Source organism: Lampetra planeri, chromosome 44 (assembly GCF_965212315.1).
Source record: "Lampetra planeri chromosome 44, kcLamPlan1.2.h2, whole genome shotgun sequence".
NCBI lineage: Eukaryota > Metazoa > Chordata > Hyperoartia > Petromyzontiformes > Petromyzontidae > Lampetra > Lampetra planeri.
The window spans coordinates 3,227,256-3,240,480 of NC_136150.1; the positions used below are offsets into that span (position 1 = coordinate 3,227,256).

Below are 13,225 nucleotides of genomic sequence, written 5' to 3' on the forward strand. Positions count from 1 at the left end.
GGTTATTCACGTTCTGCAGATGTAGATGCCACTGGTTCTTCACATTCTGCAGATGTAGATGCCACTGGTTCTTCATGTTCTGCAGATGTAGATGCCACTGGTTCTTCACGTTCTGCAGATGTAGATGCCACTGGTTCTTCGTGTTCTGCAGATGTAGATGCCACTGGTTCTTCATGTTCTGCAGATGTAGATGCCACTGGTTCTTCACGTTCTGCAGATGTAGATGCCACTGGTTCTTCATGTTCTGCAGATGTAGATGCCACTGGTTCTTCACGTTCTGCAGATGTAGATGCCACTGGTTCTTCATGTTCTACAGATGTAGATGCCACTGTTTCTTCATGTTCTGCAGATGTAGATGCCACTGGTTCTTCACGTTCTGCAGATATAGATGCCACTGGTTCTTCACGTTCTGCAGATGTAGATGCCACCACAGCCATCTATTGCGCGGCGGTTGAACTTACGACTCGCGGTCCGAATGGGCAACTGGACATGCGGACTGGTTTGGTCGTGTCTCTAAACGTTCCTAAGTCGAGTGTTCGTAAGTAGAGGCGTCAACGTATAATTAAGGCGAATGGCGGCTGTAGATAGTGGTGTTTATGGTGATCATGGTGGTGATGGTGGTGTTGATGGTGGTGGTGTTGTTAATAAACGCTGCCCGGAGGCTCAGCGGTAGAGCGAGCGGCTCGCAATCGGAAGGTCACGAGTTCAAATCAAAGTTCGGGGGAGGGGTTCACTCAGCCCATCATCATCCCTCAGGGGTCGATAGAGTTGCTACCGCTCTGTGGGAAAGTTCAACAGTGGTTGTCCAACAGGAATGTGGCGTTTCCACGACTGCATCCTGGCCCGTGTGGGTGTGATGTGACTATCACACACCGGAGTCTCAGTGTCTCACCCTCAGGCCTCGTGTTGACGGTGCAGCAGCCTCGCGTGGCTATGCACACATATCACTTTGTGACTGAGGGACCGCAGTCAATATGCCCTACAGTGTCATAGGCTTAGGGACTGCAGCCTTTATTAAAAACAAAAATGACCATTCGAGCTGCAGTGCAATTTTTATTTATTTTTGAGTCCTTGTTTTTGGATTTGGCTTAGGAATTTTTTTGGTTGAAGCGAATTGTTCACTCCAAATATTCAGTTTGGTTCATTTATCGGATTTTTTTACAGCGCAAACACACACACGCGCAGACAAAGCTCCCCTGTGTAGCCTTAAAAGACTGTTGGGGTAAGTGCTGTGAGTGAGCAGCTATGAAGGCCGGCCCTGCCACATGAGGGGATGGGTGGCAAGCACCACGCCTGGCCGTCTTTGTCTCCCCAGTGGCGATGTTTACACACCACACCAGGTACTCATTTGAGGCTGAGTCAATTTTGGGGGGGGGTCCAGGACCGGTTCAGATAATCGTCACCGGTGTTGGCCGCGACCGGGAATCGAACTCGGGTTGCCGGGTTCGTAGCGCAGCGCGCTAACCGCCACACCACCGCTCCCCACACACGCACACACCACACATACATACGCACATCACGCACACCTACCACACAACAAGACAAGCCACGCACACCACACATCAAGACAAGCCACGCACACCACACATCACACACATCACACACAGACCACACGCACACCACACATCACACACAGACCACACGCACATCACACACAGACCACATGCACACCACACACATCACACACAGACCACATGCACACCACACACATCACACACAGACCACGCACACACCACACATCACGCACAGACCACACGCACACCATACATCACACACACAGACCACACGCACACCACACACATCACACACAGACCACACGCACACCACACACACGCACACACAGACCACACGCACACCTGGAAGGTGGCTGCGGGGAGGTTGGAGATGGCCACATACTGCAGGTTGTTCTGCAAGGTGTAGATGACGGCGGGCACGCCCAGCTTGAGCGTGTCCGCGGGCTGCAGCACGATCGACTCGTAGAGGTAGCGCAGCCACTCGCACACGTTGCCTGCGCCATCGCGTGCACGTCACAGTATTAGCATCACTACTACGACGCTCGTCGACCCGGGGAAGCCTCGCTGAATCTCCCCGAGTCTCCCCGCGTCTTTGAATGCTCCTCCGAGTCTCCCCGCGTCTGCACCGCGTCTCCGCACCGTCTCCCTGCGTCCCCACCGCGTCCTCCCGCGCCTCCCCTTCAACTGGCCCCGAGTCTCCCTGCGCCTCCCCGTCTGTACCCAGCCCAGCCCAGCCCACCCAGCCCGCTCACCGCGATGCTGCAGCAGGAGCAGCACGAGGCAGGTGAGCATCTTGAGCAGCTCGGCGAGCACCACGGCCGTCGTGTAGAAGAACTTGTCACCGGGCAGCGTGCGCACGTAGCGGATGCTGAGGATGAGCGACGCATTCTGCACCACCAGCACGGCCAGGCTCACGTACTTGAGTCGTTCTTTGCCTGACCACAGTGGGGGGGGGCAAGGGGGGGGGGGGGTCGCCAACACCACCGTCAACCAGCGCCAACCTCTAAGCGCCGGCATGCAAACATGGTGACGGACACCACCACCAACAGACTCAGCCACTGTTAACCACTCAGAGCACACGCCTACTCGCACACGTACATGGCGATAATCCCACCACACTGACCAGACCTTACACCGAAGCACACTGGCCAACCAGACGCGAACCACACTAGCCAGCCAGACCCAACGCCTAAACCTAACCACGATAGCCATCCAGACTCTACCCCTAACCACGATCGCCAACCAGGCCCTAACTTGAACCACCACCAGCCAGCCAGACCCTACTCCTACCGTTAAGCAATTAGCCAGATAGCCACTAGCATTAGCCCTACCCTTAAAACCACTCACCAGGAAGCCACTCATCACCTAGCCCCACCTCCAAGTTGTTCATTTTGTTTAGTTCGCGTTTCAGATTGAAGAAAAATTTTAAAAGACGACAGTGTGACTCACTAATAGCCAAACATGCCAATGCCAATTACTCGACTGGGATTACACAACATCGCCACCCCTACTGCAAAAAACCTGGCAGGACTCCCGAGTCATGAGACTCGGTGAGGCTTCTCCTGGGTAAACAAGCGGAGTAGTAAATAATAGTATGAATACAAGTGTCGGGCGTTGTGAGCGCCTGGGTGGGGTGGGGACGAGTGGGGGGCCCCTGGGACCCCCGGGATTCAGGGCCATTGTGGGTCCCGTGTAAGCGTCAGGTCCGGCCTCTGCTTTCACGAGATCCCACGACGAGATGACGCGCGGTTCCACGTACACAACGGCAAAACAAAGATTCCCCCCCCTCCACCGTATGGTCTTTACCAGGCTGTTGGGGTGAATGCTGTTGTAGCGAGCACCTATGAAGGCCGGCATGGCGCACCGATGAAGTGGTGGGTGGCCAACACCACGCCCGGCCACCTTTGTCTCTACAGTGCTGTTTACAGATCGCACCAGGTATGGATTTAAAGGCGAGTTGCCCCAAGCGAGGTCCAGGGCCAGTTCAGATATTGGTCATCGATGTTGGCCGCGAGCAGGGATTGAACTCGGGTTTCGAGGTCCGTGACACCGTGTGCCCCAACCACTGTGCCACTACTCCCCACAAAGATAGACAAAGATCCCCCGTATAGCCATGACAGACTGTAGGGGCAAGTGCTGTTAGCGTAGCACCTATGAAGGCCGGAACGGCACACGAGGGGGTGGGTGGCCAGCACCACGCCCGACCGCCTTTGTCTCCCTAGTGGCGATGTTTACACACCGCACCAGGTACTCGTTTGAGGCTGAGTCGACCTAGTGGAGGCCCAGGACCGGTTCAGATAATCGTCACTGGTGTTCGCCGTGAGCGGGAATCGAACCCGGATCGCCAGGTTCGTAGTGCAGCGAGCTAACCGCTACACCACCGCTCCCCACAAACACACGTTCACATGCACGCGCTCACTACGCACGCGCTCACTACGCAATGTGCAGTCGTGTTACAACAAAAGAGACTGGTGACGATCCATCACCAACGTCAGCCATGGGCCCGAGCCATCATCACGAGTTGTTGTCTATCCAGTGCCGGAGGAAGATGTCCCCATAACGGCAGCGAACCCGTCTCGCGATCCGCGCGATGCAATGATGCCTGCGCACGAGCCGATCTCGTAGCTCCGGCTCCTTGACGGACGTCGTCTCGGACGCGTTCCCTGCCCTGGCGCGAATCTTGACCATCGGCGAAAGTCCCGCGGAGCCGCGACGTGTCCCGTCCAAGCCCCCCTAGCTTTCTTTAATAGTCTGGATGATGTCGCGAACCAGCGTCCGTCGTCTCATCCACGTGCTCCTCTTTCCGTCTCTCAGTGTAACCCCATGCACGAGGCGCTTCGGGGCCTCTTTGCTCGCTTTGCATTTTCTGTTGCCATTGTACAACAACCCCATCGCAAACCGCGGACTTGCCAAGCGCTCGTTCACGTGCACACGGTTTATTTAGTTGTACACCGATTTACCAACCGCGGACCTGGCAATTTGAGTATCCACGGGTTAAGCGCGGGTCCGCAACACGAACTTACAAATTTCGCGGGGGCCACGGTTCTCCTCCACGCCACACCGCCACCCGTGGCCAGCCGTGACCACCCGAGGCGCTGCGCAGCTTACCGCCTAACCTCGGAACGCTCAAGCGGCCAGCGTTAATTTCATTTAGAGGCGTAGCGCCGCTGTGTTTTTAAAGACGTTGTCCTGTACTCACCGCAGAGAACCGCAGCGGCACGACCGCACTCTGTGAGAGCTGGCGCCAAACTGTGCCACACGCCGTCCCGCATGGCCTTGTGGGTGCCTTGATACGTCTTCCGACCTGAAGACGTACCGATAAAGTTATTTTATTTTTTCTTCCGATTCCGACAACGTGCTGCACACATACGCCTGTCCACTCGATCTGTTATTGATGAGCTGGAAGAAGAGGGGGGAGGCTGGGCTGAGGCCCTCCTCCTTGTAACCGCCCCTTCCCCCATCATCATCGTCGTTAATATTAAAGGCATGTAAAGTTAATGTAATGTTTATGTTTGATTATGTCATTGTGTCATGCACTGTATTGTATCCGTGTTTGGTGAACCAACAGGGCAAGTCAGTTGACCTATGACGAGTCTGACCGTGGCCGTGGTTCCCCTAATCCCCTATGTCCCAAAGGCCCCCAGTACTTTATCAAGCACGGATTTTCCTACCCGCGACCTGTTCCAGGAACCTAACCCCCGATGGCAAAAAACATTGATGACATCATCATCAATGTTATTTCCTCAATGGCGAGTGCTGTGAGCGGGCACCTATTAGACACCAATTATGGCAGGCGCGGCGACACGTGGGAAGGTGTTGCCGGCAACCACGCCCAGCCGTCTTTGTCTGCCCAGTACTGATGTTGACACACTGCACCACCTGCTCATTTAAGGCCAAGTCGACCTAAGAGAGAGCCCGAAACTGGTTCAGGTTTCACTTGCTAGCGATGTCGGGCTGTATCCAGAAAGAAAAAAAATCAGGTTTGCCGGGTTCGTCGAGCATTTCCTAACCACTGTGCCACCCCTCCCCAAACAACTATCCACACACGTACGCACACGATCACAGCAGCTCCCATTGATGTTGAACCAGCTTTCATCCTGTACTTATCGTATTAAAGCGCACACTCTCTCTCTCACCTTTGCACAACCATCTGTGCACACACGTTAACTTTAAAGGCAGTGGATATATTTAAACAGAACGACCCACCTTTACGGAAGTATGTATGTTCAACTTCTTTTGCACCTTAAGTCGCCGACCATGCTAATCACCGATTGTGTCATTTTACACCAAGATGTCATCATAGCCAAAGCCATGAAAGCATTTTATTCCTGACACACTGGCAGAGACACACGCACTGACAGTCCACCAACCGTGGTGTAAGCGAGCCTGGCTCTGCTGATGAGACGTTGAAAGTCGAAACCGGTCCAGTTTGCTCGTAATAATTCAATGCAACTGAACTGGAAAAATATCGCTCCCAGAAGGCCATGCGGCTGATAGGATGTGGAAAATGACACAGGTACGCACATGAAGAATGACTCGGACAGACACAAAACCAGACACACAGATACACACAAAGACAGTGAACAAAAATGTCAAGACACCTCGAGACAGGCACACAGACAGCGTGACAGGGAGACACACACACACAACAACAACCGCCATTCGCCACTAAGTGGCGGTGACGTCACCACGACGCTTGTGCCAGGCTAGGTGCACCCCGAGGACACCGGCAGGTCACGAAGAGTGGCGCAGTGACCTGCCGTGGGGTGCGGCCATTGGTCAGGTGGGGCCGCAACACTGTCGAAACCACCTCTCATGGTGGTTGTTGTAGCTTTGGCCATCACGGGGGGGCAAGGGACCCCCTGCCCCCACGCTATTTACGGTACTCGTCACGGGACAGGTTCCATGGGTTGACTGTGCACCCCCGCCCCCCACCCTACTGTGTCAACTTGCCGCGTTTTAGCCGCCCGGGCGCTCCGCTCGTTGTTGTGAGCGTCGCAACAGGACGACTCTATCTCGAGGGGGCAACTTTAGCCAGCACCTGGAATAAGAGGCCATAGAAGGCATCTGGCTCAAAGGGCCCTTGCCTTCATCCCCTTCCACTGACGTGCACATCTTCGTTGGGGGGGGGGGGGCGTATGCGAGCCCCACAGTGCGACTCGCGGCTTCACACGCCTCGCCTCCACGCTCCGATAACCCCCCTTTGATTCGTGTTTTCAACAGCAATGCCGCTCCCTGTTTTGTTTGGCAGTTGGCTGCCACGTAGCGGAGGAGGACCGGTCACCCCTTCATGGCCGACTGGAGCCACAAACTGAAGCCACAAACCGACCCACCGCACCACCACGTACTCCACAGAGGTCCTGGGAGGAACGGGGAATGACAACAGCCTGTCCGCCACAGAAAGCGTTGGGACATTCCACGTGGCCGACCAGCAGTGGTTTTCTGGAGGAAGCCCGTGAGGGAAAGGGGGGGGGTTCAATCCGTCTCCACGACGTGGGGTTTTGGCCAGAAGGGCATCAAACAACGCCGGTCCCCCTGGGGCCTCCAGCAACAAGGGCGATTGGGTGTTTCCACCGTGATATTTGGTAGAAACAGTCCTCGTACTTTGGTAGAAACAAAGACGAAGATCCCCCCGTGTAGCCTTAACAGCCTTTTGGGGGCAAGTGCAGTTAGCGAGCACCTATGAAGGCCCGGAACGGCACACGAGCCGGTGGGTCGCCAGCACCACGCCCGGCCGCCTTTGTCTCCCAGACAATACACAACAACAACAATGCCCGCCGTTCGCCACTAAGTGGCGGTGACCTCACCACGGCGCCTGTGCCAGGCCAGGTGCACTTTGAGGCAATCACGTGAAGTGTTGAAGGCTCGCTGCTGACAGCAGGTCACGGGACAGACCCAGCAGGTGTCATGGGTTGACCGATTTGAGACGACTGGCAGACATACAACACCCACTGCCTCACACTCACCTGAGCTTCACCACACTCACCCCACCCACTCACCCCCAGGCACACCCCACAGCGCCCACCATAACACCACGTCCCACACACCCAGACTGGCACCGTCATAGCTGCCAAACCCATACGGTTTATACCCCGTATTCTTGTACCGGGAAATTGAGTTTTTAGGTCCATATGGCGTACAGCCGTTTCAATGCGGGCAAAAAAAATCACGTCTGTTTGTGTTTCTCCCTTGTGGTCGGACTTTGTAGGATGAACGTTGAGATTGATGAGGGGCAATAAGCTCTGAATTGGTCTGCAACAAGGTAGGCAGCACTGATAAGGGGTTGACAGGTAGTATTATAGACAGAGACCCATAGAGATCCAGAGACCCACAGATACATAGAGACCCATATAGACCCACAAAGATACATAGAGACCCATAGAGATCCATAGAGACCCACAGCGATACAGAGACCCATATAGACCCACAGCGATACATAGATACCCATAGAGATAGCTAGATATAGCATCGATGTCAACCCATACGGTTTACCCCGTATTCTTGTACAGGGAAATTTAGTTCAGGTCCATACGGCGTACGGCCGTTTCAATACTTGGGCAAAGAATGTATCGTCTGTCTGTGTTTCCCCCTTGTGATGGGGCTTTGTAGGATGCACGTAGAGATGTGTAAGGGGCACGGGGTGACCAATGAGGTCTGAATTGGCCTGCAGTAAGGTAGGCAGCACTGATAAGGGGTTGACAGGCATGCACCACAAACACCACCACCACTAGTTCAAGTTAACTTATTAGGTGTAGCCCTGTGAGCCATTCGGCTCTTGAATCGGGTGCAACCGCAACAAACAAAAAACATGAACAAGAAAACATCTTAAAGGGAATATGTGACTAAGTGCAAACAGAAAATGCAAGAAAAGACAGCAAAATATTGCAGAAAAGGCACCGTACACCAACGCTGTGTGCAAAAATCCAAGTGGGATGCAAGTCAAACAACAACAACAAAACTTAGATTAAGGCCATCAGTCTAACTCTGTACACTACAACAAACAAGCATGGCCCAACCAAAACACTTTTCGAAATCACCAAAATAAAGCCATGAACGCTATGAAACAGTGATCATAGGAACTGTGATGGAATTTTCACTAAAATCATTTCAAAGCCATCGTAACTCTACAGGACTTAATTCTAGATTTGAAGCTTTCGTGACTGCAAGGATTCATATTCTTAGGTTTTTTCGGTAAAGTCACGTAGGTAAAAAAATTAAATAAAAATGTATAAAAGTAAAATAAAAACTCTAACAGATAGGTGGAATTCCTCCCCGATGAGGGTATTAATTCTAGATTTGAAGCTTTCGTGACTACAGGACTCCAATACTTCACAGAATGACCCCCCCCCACACACACACCGCCGCTACTGGATTATAAAGACGAAGTCCTCCTCCTCCTCGCTAAAGTCTTGCCTCTATACACAAGAGGGGCGCGTTAAGGGTTTGTCGTCTTCTTCTTGGTTCTTTCGGTAAAGTCACGTAGAAGGGAAATAATACAATAATAAAAATAAAACATTATAAAATACAAATCTCGGCCACAACGCATTTTATTACGTATTATTTTATTATGTATTTTATTATGTTTTATTTGTATTATTTTATTATTTCCCTTCTACGTGACTTTACCGAAAGAACCAAGAAGATGAATCCCTGCAGTCACGAAAGCTTCAAATCGAGGTTTGTCATCTTATAAGTCGAAGGGACACCCGGGAGACGAATCGATTTCGATTCCGACTGGCGCGTAATCGATACAAGACGTCGACGGTTCACGTAGAGAATCGTCAAAAGTAAAACCGGCCACTATCGATTCCACCATTCGCCACGGTGGGCTAACATCGATTCCCGGAATCGAATCGATCTTTCACCATTGCCGTGAATGAAGCATCGATCTCGGCGAGTTACAAAAAAAAAGATCGATTCCTTAACACCAACAACCACCGCCAAACCGCCGGCAATCAACGTTCTCAACTCCGTGACGCCAAATCAACGCGAGGCACCGCCGCTGGCACCTCGGGGCATGAAGGGGTTAGTGGTGGGGGGGTTAGTTTGTGACTCTGCGCTCACGTTTCCCGTCGTGCGCTCCGGCCTCCTCCGCGCCCGCCATAGCTCCGACTCCTCCGCGAAGCCGCTTCACAATTTTTTGTCACCGGCGGCGGATGTAGACAAACTCTCACTTTGGCCACGCCCCCGACCGCCTCTCGCCCCGCCCCCATCCGTCTCTCGCCACGCCCCCCGGGCGTCGCGCGCCACCCTAGCACAGCGCCGATTGGTCGCGGAGCGCGCGCGCGGGGGGGGGTGGGGTGGGGGGTGGAGCCTAGGCCGAGCCTCTGACCAATCACGAGGCGGCACCGCTCCGGACTCCACGTCCACGCTTCGGCCGTAAATACCGTGGTAGCCTCCCCCACTCCCCCCAGCGGCATCGTCAACAGCAAGCCAGGGCCGATCCACTGCTGGATGAACAACTTTTCTCTCTCCTTTCACGTACACACCTCACCCACCTTTACCCACCCACCTCCCCCCACTCCGGATCATGCCGATGCAAGAGCTCCCCCCACGCGAGCTTGTCCCGTCGCTCCATCTCCTGCGGATTTTTTGCGTTCCAATTCCGATACTCCAATTGATTATCGACGCAATTGCGTTTAAGAAAATAGTATTTTTTCGCGAACGATTTTATTTGAAAAATTTTAACTTCAGTTGATTAACTTTCGCAACGCATCGGATTTTTGCGTTCCAATTCCGATACTCCAGTTGGATATCGTTGATTTTTTTTCGCTAACCGATTCTATTTCGTTTAAAAAAATTTTTAACTTACGTTGATTAACTTTCGCAATGTATCGTCATGTTAAACGTCACGGGGCAATGTGACATTGTTTTTAGTATTCTTGGTTCTTTCGTTAAAGTCACGTAGAAGGGAAATAATAAAATAATACAAATATAAACAATAAAATTCTCACGGCGTGTCGACTGCAACACAAGCAATCATCATCAGGTGTGAAATCCACAGCAAGAAAACAAATCCAATGTTCTTGCTGTGGATTTCACACCTGATGATGATTGCTTGCGTTGCAGTCGAAACGTCGTGAGAATTTTTATATTTTTATTATTTTATTATTTCCCTTCTACGTGTCTTTACCGAAAGAACCAATAATATAAATCCCTGCAGTCACGAAAGCTTTAAATTAAAACAAATGTTTTTAGTGTTCAATGAACTCGGGTTGCGCGTATCGCGATGCGCGGCTATGCGGCGCAGTTCGGCCGAGTGGTTGTTGTTGTGTCGACAAATTCAATTAGCGCGGTGATAATTAACGAGGTGCCCATCAAAGCCGATTAGATTAAAACTGTTCGTTAAAGGGGTGACTTTCCCCCGCCAAACGTGAGCACCGCGGCATTTGCTGCAGCCACGCAGAGCTCGTGGTGGAAATTCCACATTCCCACGGCGGGCGGGCGGGCGGGAGGGCCGAATGTCTACCATAGGGCAAACCGCTGTTGACCTCCCCACAAAGCGGTTCACTATTTTATCAACCCCGAAAGGGATGATGATGATGGGCTGAGCCCCCCCCCCTCTCCACCCGTCTCCACGACAACCAGGATTTGACTTCCACCGCAGAGCCACGTGGCCGTCCATAAATGACGTCACGCGATTCTGGACGATTTTGGACGATTTTTGACTCCCCCCCCCCCCTGAAATATGACGTCACAAAGCTCTGCCCCCCCTCCCCCCCCAAAAAAAATGCTTCAAATCGCTTTAAACTATTGTCATTGTAGTGCGTATTTAATGTGGCGCTGCACTCTGATGTTGTAGGAGTGTTGTTATAACAATTAGTGTTGTTATAACAATTCTATATTTATTTCAAGTGGCGCATTTTGATGTGACGTCACATTACTCAAACACCCCCCCTCGTCACACATCGTCACAAATGTCTGACCCCCCCCCCTAGGTGCGTGACGTCATTTATGGACGGCCCCCATTTTCAATGAGAAAACGCGGTGTGCATTTGTGTCATTCCTTCGCATAAAGTCTTGGTCACAAAATCAAAGATTGTGGGGAATAAGAGACATTTTCTATACTTTTGAGGCATAAAAGCAATTAGAAAATAACACTACCCAAGAACAAAACTCGTGTTACATCGTGTTATTTATATTGTACACATTCCAACAACATACCTGTCAACCCCTTGGTGCCAACTTATTACAGACCAATTCAGACCTTAGTGGTCACCCCGTGCCATTATACATCTCTACGTTCATCCTACAAAGTTCCATCACCACAAGGGAGAAACACAAATAGACGCTTTTCTTTGCCCGTATTGAAACGGTTGTACGCCGTAGGGACCTGAACTAAAAAAATGAAATAAATGAAAACTCAATTAAATCACGACGTTTCGGGCACAACACAAGCGTCCTTCTTCAGGTGGGGACAACGCAGCGAAAGCACAAACGAAGCGTTGTCCCTACCTGAAGAAGGATGCATGTATTGCGCCTGAAACGTCGTGACTTAATTTAGTTTTCATTTAAAAAAATGTTTTACCTACGTGACTTTACCGACAAAACACAAATAGTGTTCACATTATTTTGAAGCACCCTGTATAATATTTCTCAATATATTTTGCAAAAGCTTTCCCGCCCTGGCTGGCCGTTGTAGGGAATATAAACAACAACAACAACATCAACAACAAAAGTCGTCTCCTTCACAAATCCGTCTGTCCCTAAAGCCAATAGGGTTACGAGTTGTGTTCCCTGCCGCGTGCCGCGTGCGCTTGCAACAACAACAACAACTGTCATTCTAGACTTGAAGCTTTCGTGACTGCAAGGATTCATACTCTTAGATTTTTTCGGTAAAGTCACGTAGGCAAAAATAAATAATAAAAATAAATAATACAAATAATATTAATAAAAATAGAAATAAAATAATAAATCACGACGTTTCGGAGGCAACACAAGTCTCCGTCATCAGGTGGAACCGTCACAGCTAGATTTACTGTATCAAGTGAGGCAAAATTCCAAGACACAAGCTCTTAAATACAAGTTAAGGGGGAGGGGCTTATCTGAATGTGGTAGCCAATGAATGGAACGTGTTGGGGGTGGGCGGGGTTAAAAGAGAACCAATCGGTGCACCTCGACTTAAACGGTGTTGGCTGACAATCCAAATACAAGAAGGCAGTGCTGTTAAACGCTGGGGATGTCAACACTCGGTAAAGTAGAATAGTACCTGTCAAATAAGATGGTACAAATATGTGTAGTTAAATCTTTGTTACATGGTTAATAACACGTGATACAGTAAATTTGAGCTGTGACGGTCCCACCCGAAACGTCGTGATTAATTATTTTATTTCTATTATTATGTCAATTAATTTTATTATTTATTATTTATTTTTACCTTCGTGTCTTTACCGACAAAACCTAAGAGTAGCAACTGTCATGGTCACCGCTTGCCCCGCGCGCTCGCCAATAGGTGGCGATACAGACCGCCTGTTCGTCTGTCATCACCGGCGAAATCAGACAGACAACGCTGCGTGTTTACACGGCAGGCAAGCAGGTCTCTTCTCCTATAAGGGTCCGTCCATAAATAACGTCACGCGATTTGGGACGATTCTTGACCCCCCCCCCCCTTCGTCACACGGCGTCACAAAAAGTCAAACCCCCACCCCCCCTCAAATATGACGTCACAAAGCTCTCCCCCCCCCACCCCCCAAAATTAAAACATGCTTCAA

At 51.1% G+C, this 13,225-nt stretch overlaps 1 protein-coding gene across 2 annotated transcripts; it reads right to left on the bottom strand.

The window, feature by feature from the left end:
* Window positions 1–345: 345 nt before the first annotated feature.
* Window positions 346–9,670, bottom strand: LOC144732797 (UDP-galactose translocator-like). Of its 2 annotated transcripts, XM_078614395.1 has the most exons (4): window positions 9,579–9,668; window positions 4,714–4,818; window positions 2,267–2,449; window positions 346–2,008 (listed from the first exon to the last, which is right to left on the bottom strand). In XM_078614395.1, exons 1-4 carry the CDS (start codon window positions 9,616–9,618, stop codon window positions 1,740–1,742), a joined length of 597 nt encoding a protein of 198 aa, XP_078470521.1. In that variant the 5' UTR covers window positions 9,619–9,668; the 3' UTR covers window positions 346–1,739. The 2 variants fall into 2 exon arrangements, with proteins under 2 accessions (XP_078470521.1, XP_078470522.1); XM_078614396.1 differs by lacking the exon at window positions 4,714–4,818 and having other exon boundaries at window positions 1,672–2,008; window positions 9,579–9,670.
* Window positions 9,671–13,225: the final 3,555 nt, after the last annotated feature.

What these genes read in the sequence shown, in the direction of transcription:
- LOC144732797 (XM_078614395.1), bottom strand. Translation starts at nt 9,618, where the DNA reads ATGGCGGGCGCGGAGGAGGCCGGAGCGCACGACGGGAAAC. An exon ending in CGGAGCGCACGACGGGAAAC is followed by an intron (nt 4,819 to 9,578) that starts GTGAGCGCAGAG and finishes GTACGTCTTCAG; the next exon opens with GTCGGAAGACGTATCAAGGC. An exon ending in GCTCCTGCTGCAGCATCGCG is followed by an intron (nt 2,009 to 2,266) that starts GTGAGCGGGCTG and finishes GCGATGGCGCAG; the next exon opens with GCAACGTGTGCGAGTGGCTG.